Source organism: Carassius auratus, chromosome 2 (assembly GCF_003368295.1).
Source record: "Carassius auratus strain Wakin chromosome 2, ASM336829v1, whole genome shotgun sequence".
In the NCBI taxonomy this organism is placed as follows: domain Eukaryota; kingdom Metazoa; phylum Chordata; class Actinopteri; order Cypriniformes; family Cyprinidae; genus Carassius; species Carassius auratus.
This window is the reverse complement of record NC_039244.1, coordinates 18437372-18454023: the sequence shown is the minus strand read 5'-3', so window position 1 is coordinate 18454023 and position 16652 is coordinate 18437372. Positions and strand designations below refer to the sequence as shown.

The 16652-nt window shown below is 38.0% G+C and overlaps 1 protein-coding gene across 2 annotated transcripts in view; it reads left to right on the top strand.

The window, feature by feature from the left end:
- LOC113118834 (cadherin-24-like) overlaps positions 1 to 16652 on the top strand; it is a 68535-nt gene extending 51883 nt beyond the window's left edge. The window contains exons 6-13 of one of the 2 annotated variants that reach the window (XM_026288250.1): positions 4436 to 4692; positions 5494 to 5630; positions 7762 to 7883; positions 9912 to 10029; positions 10403 to 10711; positions 11535 to 11739; positions 12262 to 12700; positions 13648 to 16652. In XM_026288250.1, coding sequence (XP_026144035.1) covers positions 4436 to 4692; positions 5494 to 5630; positions 7762 to 7883; positions 9912 to 10029; positions 10403 to 10711; positions 11535 to 11739; positions 12262 to 12700; positions 13648 to 14592 — 2532 coding nt within the window. In that variant the 3' untranslated portion in view covers positions 14593 to 16652. Of the gene's footprint in view, positions 1 to 4435; positions 4693 to 5493; positions 5631 to 7761; positions 7884 to 9911; positions 10030 to 10402; positions 10712 to 11534; positions 11740 to 12261; positions 12701 to 13587 lie in introns of both variants that reach the window. The other variant, XM_026288249.1, reaches the window with a different exon arrangement.

The following is a 16652-nucleotide window of genomic DNA, read 5'->3' as shown; positions in this document are numbered from 1 at the left end:
GAGCAGGGGAGCAGTACGTTGTTAGAATGTAGTGTTTGAATTGCTTCAAAGGATAATCTGGGCTTAAATGTCTCAGAGATGTATTAAAACACAAGGGAGCGAGAGAGAGAGAGAGAGAGAGAGAGAGAGAGAGAGAGAGAGAGCGGCTGTGGATCAGGTGTCAGGAAGACCGCATGATTCAAGACTGCCTGTCACCTTTGAATGAATGCAATTGCGCATGTACATTTGCATGTAAAATACATGCTGAGGAGAAATCAGAGGTTTTTCAGCACACGTGTGTGCACAGAAAGAGAAACGGGGCAAAATCTGAAATTCACAAAGAGAGTAGATCCAGACACCCACACAAACACATGCACACACGTTTAGTGGCGTTCCACCAATCTTGAGGGCAAGCATGAATTTGTGAGCATTTCTTTGTAAGATAGTATAGAGACAGACAATGATGCTATTGGTATTTTGAGCTTTTTAGCCCTCTCTTCAATATTGTTAATTTAACCTTTTTGTCTCTGTGATTTAATTGACACTTTTTTATTTATTTATTGTTATTAATTTTTAATTATTATTATTATTTTAATGCAAGTATTATTATTATTATTATTGCTATTATCCCTCATTAAAGATGTATTGGTGGGATGCAGTGGGTTCAGTTTAAATACTAAATAGATTTTATTATTATTTTAGTCACATACATGGTTATATGGAGAGCATATGACCAGCAGTGAAATGTAAGTAATGTAGGCTTATTGTTATGGTACTTTAGGGTCAGATTATTATATTTTTTTTAATAAATTTTTATTCAGCGAGGATGCATTCAGTTGTTTAAAAGTGACTGAAGACATTTATAAAGTTATGATAATATTACTGATAATAATAAATGTTTCTTGAGTACCAAATCATCATATTAGAAAGATTTCTGAAGGATCATGTGATACTTAAGAATGGAAACTGAAAAATCAGCTTAAATTTCATTTTAATATCAATATTTTAATATTTAATTTCATTTTGTTTTTACGATATTTTTGATCAAATAAAGGCAGTCAGCATAAAAGAAAACAGCAATAATAATAATGATTAAAACATCTCAAAACTTTTTAATGGTGGTTTACATATTTTTCTCAAAACTATGTGTATCTCATCTGAGATGTCTCCAAAGATCAAATGGTTGAAAAGTTGTATGATCTGCCATATGGCGTTATGGGATATAGCGTAATTTAGTATAGCCGAATAGTGGACCATATAGAGAGCCTAATTGATTTCCCATAATTGCTATTTCACTGGAGAGCATATGAAAGTGAAACAGGAGAGAGAGGAGGAGGAATTTCTATTTTTTTTTATAAAAGCATCTTCAAAAAAGAAAAGAAAAAAGGTTTCCTAGCTAGACCAGCATGAAGCTAACATAAACCAGCATGTGAATTCAATTCAGGTTTATTATAAACAGGTGTGAGAGAGAGATGAGTGTGTATTCTAGATGTCAGTATCAGACCGCTGCTCACTAGGAGGGTTGTAGAGCGTGTGATGGACTGATGAGAGAAGGAGGGAGGGAGGGAGGGAGTGAATGATTGAGTATGTGAGAAAGGAAGGGATGGGGTGATGAGTGTGTGCTCACAGTGTAAGTGACATCTCTCCTCCTCAAACAGATTGTCTCTCTCTTCCACTAATGGGATCCTGTTAGGAACCTTTTTTTCTCCATTTATCCATCTTCCACTCCCTTGGCTTAACTCTCTGTCTCACCTTCATTTCTGTTCTTTTCGTATTCTTTTTTTCAGTCTTTCGAGTGTCCCCTACCAGTCATTTGAATCTTTCTTTCTTGTTGCAGGTTCTAGGTTCATAGCAGAGTGTTTATTGGTCTATGTTAGCTTTTACACTATTGTTTGTAATTTATTCGTGTGAATGCGAAGCCATTGCTCCTGTCTTCAGTATCACATGATCTTTCAAAAACCATCTTAAAATGCTGATTAGGTGCTCAAGAGACATATTGTTATCGATGCCGTTTAATCATTTTTGTGGAGACTGTGATACTTTCTTTTCACAATTCTTTGATGAATATAAAGTACAAAGACATATTTTTAAGTACATTATAAATGGTCTTTTTCTGCTATATCTTTCACTGACCTACAATCGAGTTAATCAGGTAATTGAGGTCTCATAATCCAAGATCATTGCCTGTAGTTTTGAGACCCAGGCCAAGATACCATGCGATGAATCCCAGACCATGTTTATGAGAGTCCTTAAGACGAAGAGTCCATAAATGATGTAATTTCTGTGAAAGTGGCAGAGATTTGTAGTGACCACAGTGACCTGATTTCCCCCAGTCAGCACAGTCTAATTCAGCTCATTTATGTCTGTCCTTCGGCTTGTCATAGAAAACCGATGCCAAACACATTGTGTGCCCCACTGACTCCTTCCAACCTCCACTAGGGAGAGAGTGAGCAAATGTGTATAAATGTGTAGATGAATGGAGGATAACAAAAGTGACCGTCATAATGAGCCAGTCATTTCTGACTTCCTTGAGCCTCAGTCCAGCTACTTTTGCCAAAACCAACCCATTACTCATTACTGGTGTGCCAGCTTTACACACAACCCTCCCAGTGCCAGATCCAGATCCAGATCCCATGACTCGTCACAATACAATAAATTCTGTGCCCTGATCCTGCCAATATCATGGCCAACCTCATCAGAGAGTGTAATGGCAATTCAAGAGACTGTGAAAAAAATCAAATAAAAAAGTAACAGTAATTAAAGTCTGTCAGATATTCTTTGAATACCATACAGTGGCTTGTAGTTCAGAAGCAAAGTCATTGTCGGCAGGGATGGAGTGTGAGGTTGACATGCCCTGGGCATGGATTATTGCAGAAAGCAGCTCAATAAAACTAGCTTGTGGTGTAACAGATTCATTGATTAGTCAGAGCGATCCACTTTTATTTACTGCTCACTTCACGTTTAAACTGGATGTCAAAGATCCATCAGCACCGCATTTTCCACTCACATAGCAAACTGGATTATTTATTATCACATCAGTTTCTGTCCACTGTAATTTTAAAGCCTTTTCAGGTCATGCAATTGTTGGAGCATATATTACAAACACAAGCAACAATATCACCAAACACATATAATGTTTCGAATAGGTATTATCATAGCAGATGGGCTTCTTTTTTGCTTCACTCCAAGAACAGTCCATCATGTCATTTTGCATCTTATATGTAGTAAAAAGGATTTTCCCTCAAACTGAGCAGCATTATTGATCATTTTAAATATAGTAATTAGCGCTGCAAAATTAATTGAATTTCTGATTGTGATTTACAATTATGAATGCCACAATTACGTAATCATTAAAAGTGGAGATAAATTGTTTCACTTATGTTATCTTGTGGGGTTTTCCCATTTTTTTCTTATTATTTTAATTTTAGTTTTAGTATAACATAAAAAATTTTAAGAAGAAACCAATCCGATATATAGTTGACATTTTAGACTTAATACTATTAAAGTTTTTCAGTTGTTTATTTTCACATATATAAAACAAAAAACAGCAAGCAGTTGCATCAAACAATGGTATAAACATAATTCAATGTAAATTGTGATAATCTTAATTAATAATCACGATTACAATTTCAAGGGAATAATCAACAATTATGTTGTCATATTCCCACAGCCCTAATGTTAATATGTATTATTAAATATTTAAATTATTTAATATTATTATTTTAGAATTATTGTAAAAAATATTTTTATTATAATTATTATTTATCATCAGTTTATTAATGTATTGCTATTAATGACAATTACTGTCTATTAATAAACATTATTAATAATAAATATGTAATGTATTTTATACATTCATGTTTGGAATGTATATAGTATATACATATAGTATAATATAAAATAATATTTATAATATTAATAATAATAATTATAGTCGGAATTTGCTTGGTTATTGGCATAAACAATAATTAATAAAAAAACACTTACAGTCATAGTAAATGCTCTCTCAGTGTTATTTATATATTATTATTGAATTTATTAAAATGTTATCTTTATATTATTTTTCTATCTTTAGTTTTTGCTTTAGTAACTATTTGCTTTTGTCAAGGTTTTTTATTTATTTTTATTTTTTTGATTTGTCATTATTTTTCATTCAAGTTTAGTATTTGAGCTTGAATGTATTTCTTGATAAAAAAAAATCCATGTAATATTTATATTGTATTTTTTAATTAACAAAAACAATTATTTTTATAGTTTAACTTTTATTTAGCAATAACACCAGGGCCAGCTGCTGGTTTGAGCAAATGTCCAATAGAGCCGTTTAATAATCCATCAGTGATTATTTCATGTGTGTGATATTAGCTGTGATATGTGGTGAGTGTGATAATGTTCAGTGAGCATTTCAGTCTTGTCATTACGTTTAAGTTACATACTCATGCTTTTGTTTGGTTTACAGGCAGTGGACTATGAGAGCCGTAGCTCCTACTCTTTCTCAGTGGAGGTTCTGAACCCCATCGTGGACCCTCGGTTCCTTCGGCGTGGGCCTTTCAAAGATCGTGCTTCGATCAGAGTGGCCGTGCTGGACGCAGATGAGCCCCCTCGTTTCTCACGGACACGTTACAGAATGGATGTGTCTGAGAACTGCCCACCGGCCTGCACAGTGGGACGCGTCAGTGCCGTGGACCCAGATACGGGGCTCACAAACAACATCAGGTACAGGCTGCATTCTTTCACTACACTGAATGTGTAGTTTAAAGTATTTATCAATACTTATATGTTCTGAATAAAATAACTTCATGCACATTCTTAAATATATATATATATATATGGCTTTTTAAAAAAAATTACAAAATGTTAAGAGATGGATCTCACTGGTCAGAGGAGAGAAACATTCACACAGAAGTGTTAACTGATCAATTAATGCTAACGTAATAAAGCATAAAGTATACTGTCTTAAATGCAAATTACAGTTTTTTTAAATGTAAATATTAAAAACCTGCTAAATACACAAAGTTATTAACAGTGGAAACACATGCTGCTTTAGATTTTGGCTCTAGTGAGGAATCTAAAAAAAGGCAGCATGATTTTGCAGCGTGTTATTTGGAACAGCCTTCGCATCAGGAACGTGCCTGGGATGCTTAAAGCAGCCGTCCGGGTAGGCAGCTTATTAGGCTTTGGAAAAGAGCCATGATGACATTAATTAATTATGGTTGTATGCTATTCTGTGTCTTATGTTAAAACACTTCCAAACATTATCACAGAGATTAGGGTATTCATGTTACAAGGCGTGTTTCCACATGGAATGATCAGTATTCATCCCAGTGAGCTGTAGTTATTTTAACAGTAGTTAGGGATCTGAGGATTCTTACTTTGCCAATCACGGCTTTTTTGTTTTCCGCTGCGGGGCTTAAAGCAGCTCCTGAATGACAGATTTTCTGATGAGCTGGGGCTTCATGCATCTGCTCACTTCTTGTGTATGCCACATGTTTCTCCCTCTCCATTTGTCTCCCTCAGGTTCTCCATCGATCCCCAATCTGACCCAGAAGCTCTGTTCCGAATCACCCCAGACACCGGACTCATCACTACAATGACCGAGCTGGACCGTGAGCACGAGCACTGGCACAATATCACCATCATTGCCACACAGAGAGGTACATACACAGAGTCACAATTTTAGGGAAGTGGTGAGCTATATTACAAGCTACAAATAAAAGAAGCTAACTATATGTAAGCAAGTTAATTATTCAGTTATATAATAATATAATAACTATAATTGGATGGATATCCATAAATAGTTATCCAGTTATATAATTTAATCAGAGCTCAAAAGTTTCTGAATCATTGAATGAGGATGTCTTGATTAGGGTGAGAGCATTAAACTTGAATGTAGTGTAAGACAACAACAACAAAAATAGAATATAGCTAAATATTACAATAATATTGATAAATATATCTAACAAAAAAGGCAGTGACTTCTGCATATCAGATTTATTTTAGTATTTTATATACTATTTTAGTATTTATTCATATTTAGAATTAGATTTTCTTTTCAGTTTTTCTTTTTTGTTCCTCTTTTAAATATTCTATGTAGCTTTAATTTGCTTTCATTTCAGTTTGATTCAGTTAACTGCCAATGCGACATTTCTTAATTTAAATGTATTTTTTTTATTTACGTTTAATTTGATTTCATTTCAGCTTTATTTCATTTAATAATAATAAATATATATATTTTTTTGTTGTCACTAACAATGCTGCTGCACACAGGCATGAATCAGTGAATCGTTTCTTTTTGAAAAAGTTTGTTTGGATAGTGGAAATGAATCAGTTTGAAAAGAAACAAATCATCAAATCATGTCTTTGTGCAGAAATCACTGCCTCTTGTTATTGATAAATAATGACATATATTTAAGTATTTTACATGTTTAAATCATTAAAATGACTCAGACTTTCCAACGTTGTTACATTTAAGAGAGAATACAGTTCAGGAGAGCACGTTAGATTAATGCCTCAGTGTGCACAATATAACATGACATTAAAAACACGTACACCATAGAGTGTTTCATAAGTAGCTTGTTACTGGAAGAGCTGCACTATTTTGAAAATAGCAGAGCTACTGTCACTATGGAAAATGTTAGCATTTCTATTAATAGTTCATAACTCCCTAAGGTACACTGACTTGGACACCAGCTAAGTATGGCACTCTGATCATTAGGTCGAGAATGCTTAATACTTTTTGAAAATGTCCATGCCACCATGTCACCTAGTAAATGTAGTGATGCCAACAAGTTCAAATCCAGTGTGTGACATTCCTGATCACAACCTTTAAATCATAACCTCTTATTTCGAAACTGTCAGTTAGGTCGCAATATCAATGGCTAAAATTGTATGGATTTATGTTTTTATGATTTATTTATTATGTATGCATGGATTAAATGCTTTAAACGTACATTGAATTTGTACTGCTCAGTGGAGATGGCATGTTACTAGAGGATCTATGGTGCTGTGTTAGAGTATGGAAAGTAGGTCTAAGCAGCTTCAGGGAGGCCTGATGGCTATTGTAGGCGAAGCCTCTTCCCAGTGATGTGAAGCAGTGGGCACTAATCCACAACATCATGTCACAGCTCTATGTGTAAGTGTGGATCCAGTCCAGGACATTTGTGTGAAAGCAGTCCAAACCACAGGCAATTGTGTGGGACTGAATTATAATGAGACATACAGAATGCTTCAGTTTCTCTTTAGGCTCACTCAATCCATTAAGTTTGTTTTCCAGTACATCCTAAACTGTACCAATATGCCAGCTGAAAGCTATTCTGAATTAAAAGCTATTTGTTTGTCATGACAAGCCATTCATCTAGAATATGAAGAGAGGCTGTTGAAATCTTTGAGAAACTTACAAAACCTAGTGAGGTGCCATGCTACTATACTGCCTACTGTCTACTGCCTACTTAGAACTCATCATTAACCATATGCAAATCATTGGGCAAACTAATCAAAAAATGAAAGTACTGAAGCTACTTGAAATGTTTTCATGTGTGATTACAACAAATGCTAGGCAGCTCACTGGGTTTTGGAAAAGAGCACGAGTGTGTCAGAAATGTCAGCATTCAGCATATGATTTCTCATAAAAACGTCCACATGGAAGTGTGTGATAAACTTTACAAGAGGACAGTTTGCCTTCAGTGGCCGAGACTCAAGGTGAGCACGGCTCAGAAAATGTCTCGAGCTGTGTCGTGCGTGTGTATTTTTGGTGACTTCCTTTTTCTGCTCTCTCAACTTCCTCAGATAACCCCAGCCAGGTGTCCAGGGTGGTAGTTGCTGTAGAAACGTTGGATTTAAATGACAATGCACCCGAATTGGACAGGCAGTACAACACGGCCATGTGTGACTCAGCCTCCATGGGACAGGTGAGAGAACAAGCCACATATTATTATGGACGCAAGGAAGGTCATACTTGTCTCCAATGACTAGTTCATTTGTTACTCCACCACAATGTAAAGGCACAGGAAGTGCTCTAATGAGAGTCCTTTTGTTAAGCTCTGCAATTAGGTAATTGTCACAGATGAATTATGGGTGATTAATTACCTTTTCTCAGAACTTTAGCCATTCAGACTCACTGACTCATGCTCTTTGTGTTCATATGGATTTGGTGGTGCTTGAAGCACTTTTTTTTGTTTTTTGTGCACATCTGTAAATGTGTCCATTTATACAGCCTGCACACTAATTGATTAGTTCTTCCGTTACCCTGCAGCTGAATCACTGCTATTCTCATTTACAGGATGCTTCACGCGTTTTCATCTCTTCTATAGATATACATTATAATCTGCTCATCTTTTTATCTGTTGGCTTTCATCCATTTTGCCTCTCATTCCAGTTCTATCATTCGTTTGAAATGTCTTTCCATGATTCTGTATTTTTTTCCCCCCTTGTCTGACTCATGTCTTTTCTTTTACTCTTAATTGGGTGGCATGCAGCTGTTAAGCTGTCATAGTTTGTGTCCTTCCTCCTGTCTTCATCATTCTGCTGTCTTCGCAGCTTGTGGTCAAATTAAAGCTTATTGTGATTTCCCCAATTAGGATAATTAGGTCTTGGATCAAAGTTATTATTAACCTTGTTGGTCCTGGAACAACATTGGTTGGGGTTAACATGCACTTTATTAAGTTTGGTATCAGTCTGATTTATTTGTTCACATTGAATGCCAAAAAAGTATGTGGCTAGGAACAATTATACATACAACAATTGCAGCCAATCAGAACAATGTGTCCCATTTTGCAAACTCTTTCAGACTAAGAAAACAAAGTTTGAATTTTAATGATTTTTGTTATGTTTTATCAGTAGGATTTTTACATTTTTATATCTATTTTAACATATTTTAAAATGTATTCCTGTGATGGGTGTATTTTAAGCAACTCTTTCTCCAGTCTTCAGTCTCACGTGATTCTTCAGAAATCATTCTAATACATTGATTTTGGCCTATTATTATCAATGTTAGAAAACAGTTCTGCTACTTTTTATGTTTTTTGGAAACAATTACACAATTTTCAGGATACCTTGATGAGTACAAAGTTAAAAATTACAGCATTAATTTGAAATAGAATGTTTTGCAACATTATAATTTTTTTTTTACTGTAACATTTTTCAGTTTAATGCATTATATTTAGTGTAAATTTCAATGTGAGTGGTGCAACTAGATGCAATGCAACAGACCTGTCAACCAAATTACCAACACTGTTGTCTTACTGGTTGCTTGTGATTGCATCTGGTTATGACAAAAACTCTCATTGAGACAGAAGAGGTCCATTTTGCGATTTTTTTTTTTCTTAATAGTGCACAGTGTAATTTACTTTGGAGAAAAGGTCTTACTGAATGTTACTTAACTGGAAGCTTGCATAACTTCTTAAGTCACATTACGGAGAAGAAAACTATGAAAACTACTAATGTGACTTGACATTATCACAGCTCAGCTCTGAAATCACAGAAAAAAACAGAAAAGCCTAACCCACAGCTCTGATCTGCATCAAACGGCACATTTTTGTTTTAAGTTTTTCCCTAATGTGTGGGGGGAGCATTGTAAAAACATGCCCATCAAGTGATTATTTCTAGTTTAAGTGGATCTCTCGAGTCGGCGCCTCATTTTTAGAGCACATGCTAAAGCTGTGTCTATGTTTGGGTGTTCCCCAAGGCTCGCTACTCGGTCAGAGTTAATTATTGTTTGACTGCGCGGTGTGGGCTAATCAGTCTCTAGTCACCTATTTGCAAAGGTGCTCGCGAGATAAATGCTGATATCTGAGATTAAAATGTGGATCGAATTAATCTTTCCTTTCTCTCTCCATTATATTTGTGCTCTCCTGCTCTTTCTCTCCTTCCTCCCTTTTGGCTCTGCCTCTTATTTTGTTTTTCTCTCGCTCCATCTTTCTCCTATCTCATTTTCTCAGGTAGTGCAGGTGTTGCGGGCGATTGATAGAGACGAGGGAGGAAATGACAGCACCGTCCATTTCAACATCCCTCCGGACTCCAACGTTGCCCTCAACTTCAGCATCAGGGAGAGTGGAGGTTTGCAGTCTCTTCCACAATTTGTTTCTCCCACCCAGCCATGTGCATCAGCATCTCTCTTGATCCGTTAGTCTGTGTCTGCAACTGAATTGTGTGGCTGCTTTATGCCCTGCTCCTTTGTTTTCCCTATTGTTTTCTTTTGCTTCTCTGCCACATCTATCTTCTCCCGGCACACACAGACGAAATGTGCTCTGGCATTCATGCTGCATTTGGACTCACTGGTCTGTACAAATGTTATACGAACAGCAATGGAATTAAACTGCACTCGATTGAGTTCAATTAAATTAAAGTTCCATCGAGCTCAATTTGATCTAAAAGCCTCCCTCTTTTTCCTGTGTATCTTTATTTCTTTACTATTATTCTTGTTTTCTAGGCCCCACTGCTAGTTTGGTGCTGGCGTCACCTTTGCAGACACTATCTCGCTCTACTTCAACCTCGCTCACTCTCTACGTACCACTGGTCCTGAGGGACGGGGTTTCTGGCTTGACCAGCACGGGGACAGTCACAGTGTCTGTATGTCCCTGTTTGAGGGGAGGAGCCCGGGCTGGAGAGAAAGAGAAGCAAAGTGAGGCAGAGTGGGACAGAGAGACGGTTTGTTTGCCCCAGCACTCCTCTTTGCCCTCCCCTGGACTCAGCACTGCCGCCCTGCTGGCCATTTTAGCCTGTGTGGCCACTCTTTTGGGTAAGGGTAGTGTAACTACCAAATGGTAATGGTAATGTACAGATGTCAGACTGTCATTATTGCAAAATAAACACAGACCAGGACCAAAACTGAGAGCACATCTGAGTTGAAATTATTTTGTAATGTTACCTTTAACTGTGTTGTTCATGTTAAACTGAAACTAAAGGTATTAAAAATAAACATTGAAAGTTGAAACAATATAAAACGGAAATGAAAATGAGAAATGTTGTTTTGGCAGCTAACTGAAATAAAATAAGTTGAAGTTGCAGATTTAAAATGAGTAAAACTAAATAATAGAAAATATATTTAAATAAGAGCTTCATAATATTCGTTAATGTTATATTAGTATGAAAATAATAATACTATAAAAAAAACTGACCAGTGTAGTAAGAAAACTATAATGAAAAATATATATATACCGTTATGGTGTACAAAATGGTAGGCCTAGCAACAAGAAGAACATTTTAACAATATTACAGTGATATTTATACTGAAGTCATCTAAAATCATCAACATTAGGAATATTAGGAAACTGTCAGACCACTGGATGCAACGACTGACCAATCAGAATCAAGAATTCCCTAGCGCTGTGTAATAAATGTAATTACGGGGCATCAGTCTGTGTAATGGTTAGTTTGCCACCTGGTCTAATGTGTCCATTGAGTATCTGTCTTTCTTTAGCACCCTGCAATTTTATTGCAAAAATTTGTCACCGAACACAAACATACATGTCCTCCCTTTTTATGAATGGCATCATAAAACGCTTACTCTTTTTCTCTTCATCTCTCAATGTTTTCTTTCCCTCTTTCTTTCTTCTCTCTAGCTGTCAGTGCTTTGTCTCTGTCCCTGCGAAGGCAGAAAAGGGACTCGCTCTCGCCTTTAGAAGAGGATGATGTAAGAGAGAACATCATCACGTATGATGATGAAGGAGGGGGTGAAGCCGACACAGCTGCGTTCGACATCACAGCACTGCAGAGCGCCCCACACAATGCACGCAGTGGGTACCGCACCCTGGACAGCAGGAACATGTGAGTGGTGCTCAGCAGGACATATCTGATGAAAGATTTCACCAGATACATCTGTTACATCAACTCATGTTTCCTGCACATTAATAAAAAACTGCTCAATGGACTTAAAAGGCTAGTTCACCACGAAATGAATTCTGGCATAAGTTACTCATGCTGTTTGAAATCTGTATGTTTTGTTTTTCATCCCATCCAACACAAAAGGAGATGTTTATCACAATGGCCTGACTGTTCTTTTCCATACTACATGATTTAAGTGTTAAAATTAGAAAATGCATCAAGACAGCCATAAATGTTGGTATTGTAATTTTGTAGCTGTACTGTACTGGCCATTTGATCATTGTTTTCCACATTGGTTTTGTTTTTAGAGAACTAAATCAGTTTAATCAGTTTAAATCCAAATCAAAGGCACACAGCAAACAAAAGCAGAAGTAGGCCTCAAGATTGTGAGCTTCCGGCAGACCATTTTTTTTTTATTTTATCTGAATAAAACTTCATTTCATGATAAATTCTGTGTTTCCTCAGACGTTATTCACAACACAGTCAGGACAAGTCTCGGACGTATGGCAGCTGGGTTCAGGCTGGAGCAATGGAACCAGGGCAGTATGCCAGTCAAGGAGCCCCTCTATATGGGCGTTTTTGCTACAGCAGCCATACCCTCCCAGTGCTGCGTCGCTCACAGGGCCCCTATGAGCCTGGTGTATCTGAGTTGGCTTACCGCTTAACTGGGAATCCACCAGACCACTCTCTAGTCATTCAAAACCAGGCAGCTGTGGTTGGACCTCTGGAGCCCAGGGCTATTTATGTGCCAACAGCAGAGGACAGTCATGGTTCCAAAGAAGGGACAACATCTCAGGACGGAGCCACCACATCTGAGGGAGGAACGCCAAGGAAGAATGACTCAAAGGACGATGCAAGCAGTGATGCCCAACAGAGTCAGAGTCAAAGCCAGGATATGGATTGGGTAAAACAACATACTTAAATCTTTATTATTTATTTAAGAAACTTAGAATCACCATGTTCAGAATTACAAAGTTGCTTTTACTGTATAACCAGTATTTGGGGTAAAACCAAAGGGAGCACATCAAATTGATTTATTTAATTCTCCAGTGGCCTTTAAATCATACATTATTGTTTAATAATTATTGGACTTTCAAACAAATAGCAATACTGACATTGATATTCTGTTCACGATTTGTGTTTCTCTGGGACAGTTGTCACACGGAGAGTCTGAAGAGTGTGAATTTAAAACTGCAAGAAGCCACAAGTAATTAAAAAAAAGTACAATTTTGATTAGCGACAAAATATGTTTTGCTGTCATATTTGCTGTCATGGAAGTTCATGCATACCCATATTAAGAGCCTATCTAGTAAATTTTAATGTCTGATTTTACACATATACACATTTAAATGGACAATTTAGTTTTATTAAAAGTGAGGAGAACACACCCCATGTGTGAAAATGTTGTTCTGCACATCCCTAGATAGGTAGCAGGTTAGATTTTTGGTAGTTTTTTTTTTTTTTTTTTTTTTTTGTAGGTGCAGAACAGGTTGACGATGAAGGTATTTTCACATTGTCTCTCACTGTCTCTCTTTCTCCTCATTCTCATTTCACAGTGCAGCGTTAGCTCTTTTTAGAGCTCAATTAACCTGGTTCAGCTATTGTCAACTGTTTCTCCCTCTCCATCTGTCTGACTTTGTCACTTCCTCTACTCACTAACACTTTACTGTCTCACTTCATTGCTATCACATTTTTCACTGTTTTCACCTGCGCATTGTGAAATATCTTCTGCTTTCTCTTCCCTTTCTTAACAATCCTCTCTCTCACACACGTCCCTCTGCTGAATAACAGAAGAATAAACTCATCCTTACCTCCCGCTCTAACCCTCCTGCTCCTCCCCATCCCCGACAGGTCCAGCCAGACATGGCTCCCCGTGAACGAGAGCTGGTGTTGACCCGTTCTGGCTCAGTAGCTGGGCCATGCCCCACCGGTGGTTGGGTGTGTGACTCCGCCACGCTGCCCCGGGCAGGGCGGCACTCCTCGCGGAGCAGTCTTTCCCTAAGTAGGACCGGCCCTGGACCTGCTGAATCCAACCATCCTGGGGTGGCGGACCCTCCCAACGGAAGCACAGAAATGCAATCGGTCAGCAACAATTACGCCACCATCCTGCAGGGGGAGCAGCAGAGGGACTACCCGGGGAATCTGGGACGGAGCGGGCTGGAAATGGGCAGCGGATTTGTGGTGGGAAGGCCCGAGAGAGAGGCCAGCATTCCACTGAGTGCTGGGATATATCCGGAGGGTGGTGGTTTCATAGGAGACTGGCACGAACGGGTGGGGATAACCAGGTACCCGCTGGGCAGGAGGGATATGACTCCCCAGCTGCTTCCATACCCCGGCCAGGGCCGGGGAGCTTTTGGGGGCATCCTCGGTTATGGTGGAGCATGGCCCTGTGCACCTGAGGAGTCCGGAAGAGGGGCGCCCATTGGAGGTGCTCACTCTCTCGCCCTAAGGGTTGGCGAGTTCCTGCGTCTGCGCCTTGCACAGGTGACTTTCGACCCCTCGCAGCCGCCATACGACTCGGTGCAGGTGTACGGGCTGGAAGGCACAGGCTCACGCGCTGGGTCCCTCAGCTCCCTGGACAGCGAGGGAGGCAAAGACGCTGAGAAGGAGGTGTGGGGATCAGGTCTAGAGGATTGGGGCCCACAATTCCAGAAATTAGCCCAGCTCTTTAGGGAAAGGGAAAAGGAGAGTGGAGAAGATAAAGAAGGAGATGTAGAAGCCAGCAAAAAGCACAAAGATATGGAATTTGAAAAGAAGGGGGAGCAGTCTGGAGACGAGGAGCAGGCGAATGTCTGAGAGAGCGAGAAGGAGAGGGGTTGGGTGGGACAGTGATTAAAAGGCAACAAGAGCTGGAATAATGAAAAGTGAAGGGTAAGGATGGAGAGGAAGAGGTAATAAGGGAAGACGGGGAAAAATGAACAGAGAAAGCAAAGATAGTGGAGAGAGTGATTGATGCAATTTGAAGCAATAAGTGCTGAGAAGCTGATGTGTGAGCATAGAGCGGTGTTTCTTTGGCCAGCATTTAACATTCCTTAAGTGCATTTGGCAGTAAGTGAAAAGCAAAGTTCACTGTATTCCAGATCACATTTAATTATGATAGAGAAACTCGGATTTTTGTGGCAGCGTGAAAGACAACGGCACAGCAGGGGAATGAGAAATACAAGGCCGGAATAACATAGATGAAAAGGTATGGCAACACACGAGGGAATAGGAATATTTGTACAGAAATTGTTTATACATCCACAAAAGCAAGAGAACTGAATTATTTGAAAGAAAACACTGAATATTACAGTAAAGTCCTGAATAAGTGTCTGCACATAGATTCTCAGTGTTTACACATACACACAGATGAAAACAAACACACATCAATTTTAAACCCTGCTTGGAAATTCTGCTTTGTGGATGTCTTTTTGTCAGGGTTCAAAATGACTCACATTTTTGCCAAGAACAGATTGTATACGAAGTCGCTCAAGAAAAAAAAAAAAAAAATGACAAAATTAAAATGCTAAAATTGTGCAAAACATATGCACAAATAATCATCACTTGTCAAAAAAAAAAAAAAAAAAATCCCACATTTAAAAAGTGAAGATTTATGAGAGCTGACAGGTCTGCTTCAGCTAGAATGCACTTTTATACATGATGTTCGCAAATAAATAACAAATGTTGTTGTTGTTGTTTTTTTATTGGAGGAAAAAAAATATTGAAAAAGATGTTCTATGTAAATGCATTTAAATGTAAATATCACTGAATGCCATTGTGAAAAGTGACAACAGTACCGTAGTCTTCAAGTAAACAAAAAATTATAATAAAATGAAAACTGAGGAGAAGATTATACAGTATATAATGCCACGATACAGTATGAAATCCACAATATAACTGGATTGACTGAAGCAGAGTAAACCCTGCCACAGTATGTTTTGGGTTGTGTTGCTCTCCCCAAAAGGAACATTTATTTTTACTTGAATTGAATGCAGAAGCTACAAATAAATATATGTGCAGTCCTTTTCCTGGGATGAGTTCACACACCTGATTAATCACACTGTCTCTGGCCACAAGGACTCGCTGTGACTGGACTCCACCAGAACCACTGTTTCACTGCACAATCATGCGCACCAATACCAGGATGCTTCATGCAGTACGAACCCACGCTTATCCCAAACAACCCAACAAATGTCATTCTTCATCAAAAATGTGAGCCTAAAAAGGTTATATGAAATATTAATGTCTATATTATTATGTGGTAAAGAAGAATGATTAAAGAAAGACATCACCTGGAGCTGATTTGATTAGGCCTAAAGTACTGTTCACACCAAGAACGATAGCTTTAATGATAATTACATCATTAGAATCCACACTAGCACACATTTATCTGCAGTTTTAAAGCAGGATTGATTCTGATTGGCTGTTTTTATATTGCATCAGCTGAAAAAAAATATATAGTTCTGAAAGTGATTCCAACACTGTCATCATTCTGTGCCGTTATTGTTAATGTTGTGGTATGGACTTAATTCTTATAGAATTAGAATGCTTAACATTATCGAAATAGTTATCGTTCTTGGTGTAAATGGGTCTTAACAGTTCAAAGAATTGATTCCTTCCTGTGTTACTGCCTATTTTTTTTTTTTCAGGTAGATTAGGTCAATTGTAATCTGGGTGTGGAGTTACTGCATTCATCCTGGTTTCTGCTTTCTTATTGGATTGCAGTGATGTGGCCCTGAGTGGGCCCCGTTGGTGCTGAGCTCTCACAATGGTGTGTACTAAAAATGTATTTATTCTGTTGTATTTTTTCCTTTTCTTTTTTGTAAATTTGAATAAAGACAATATGTTTTGAGGTGATAATGTGTGTGTGACCTGAA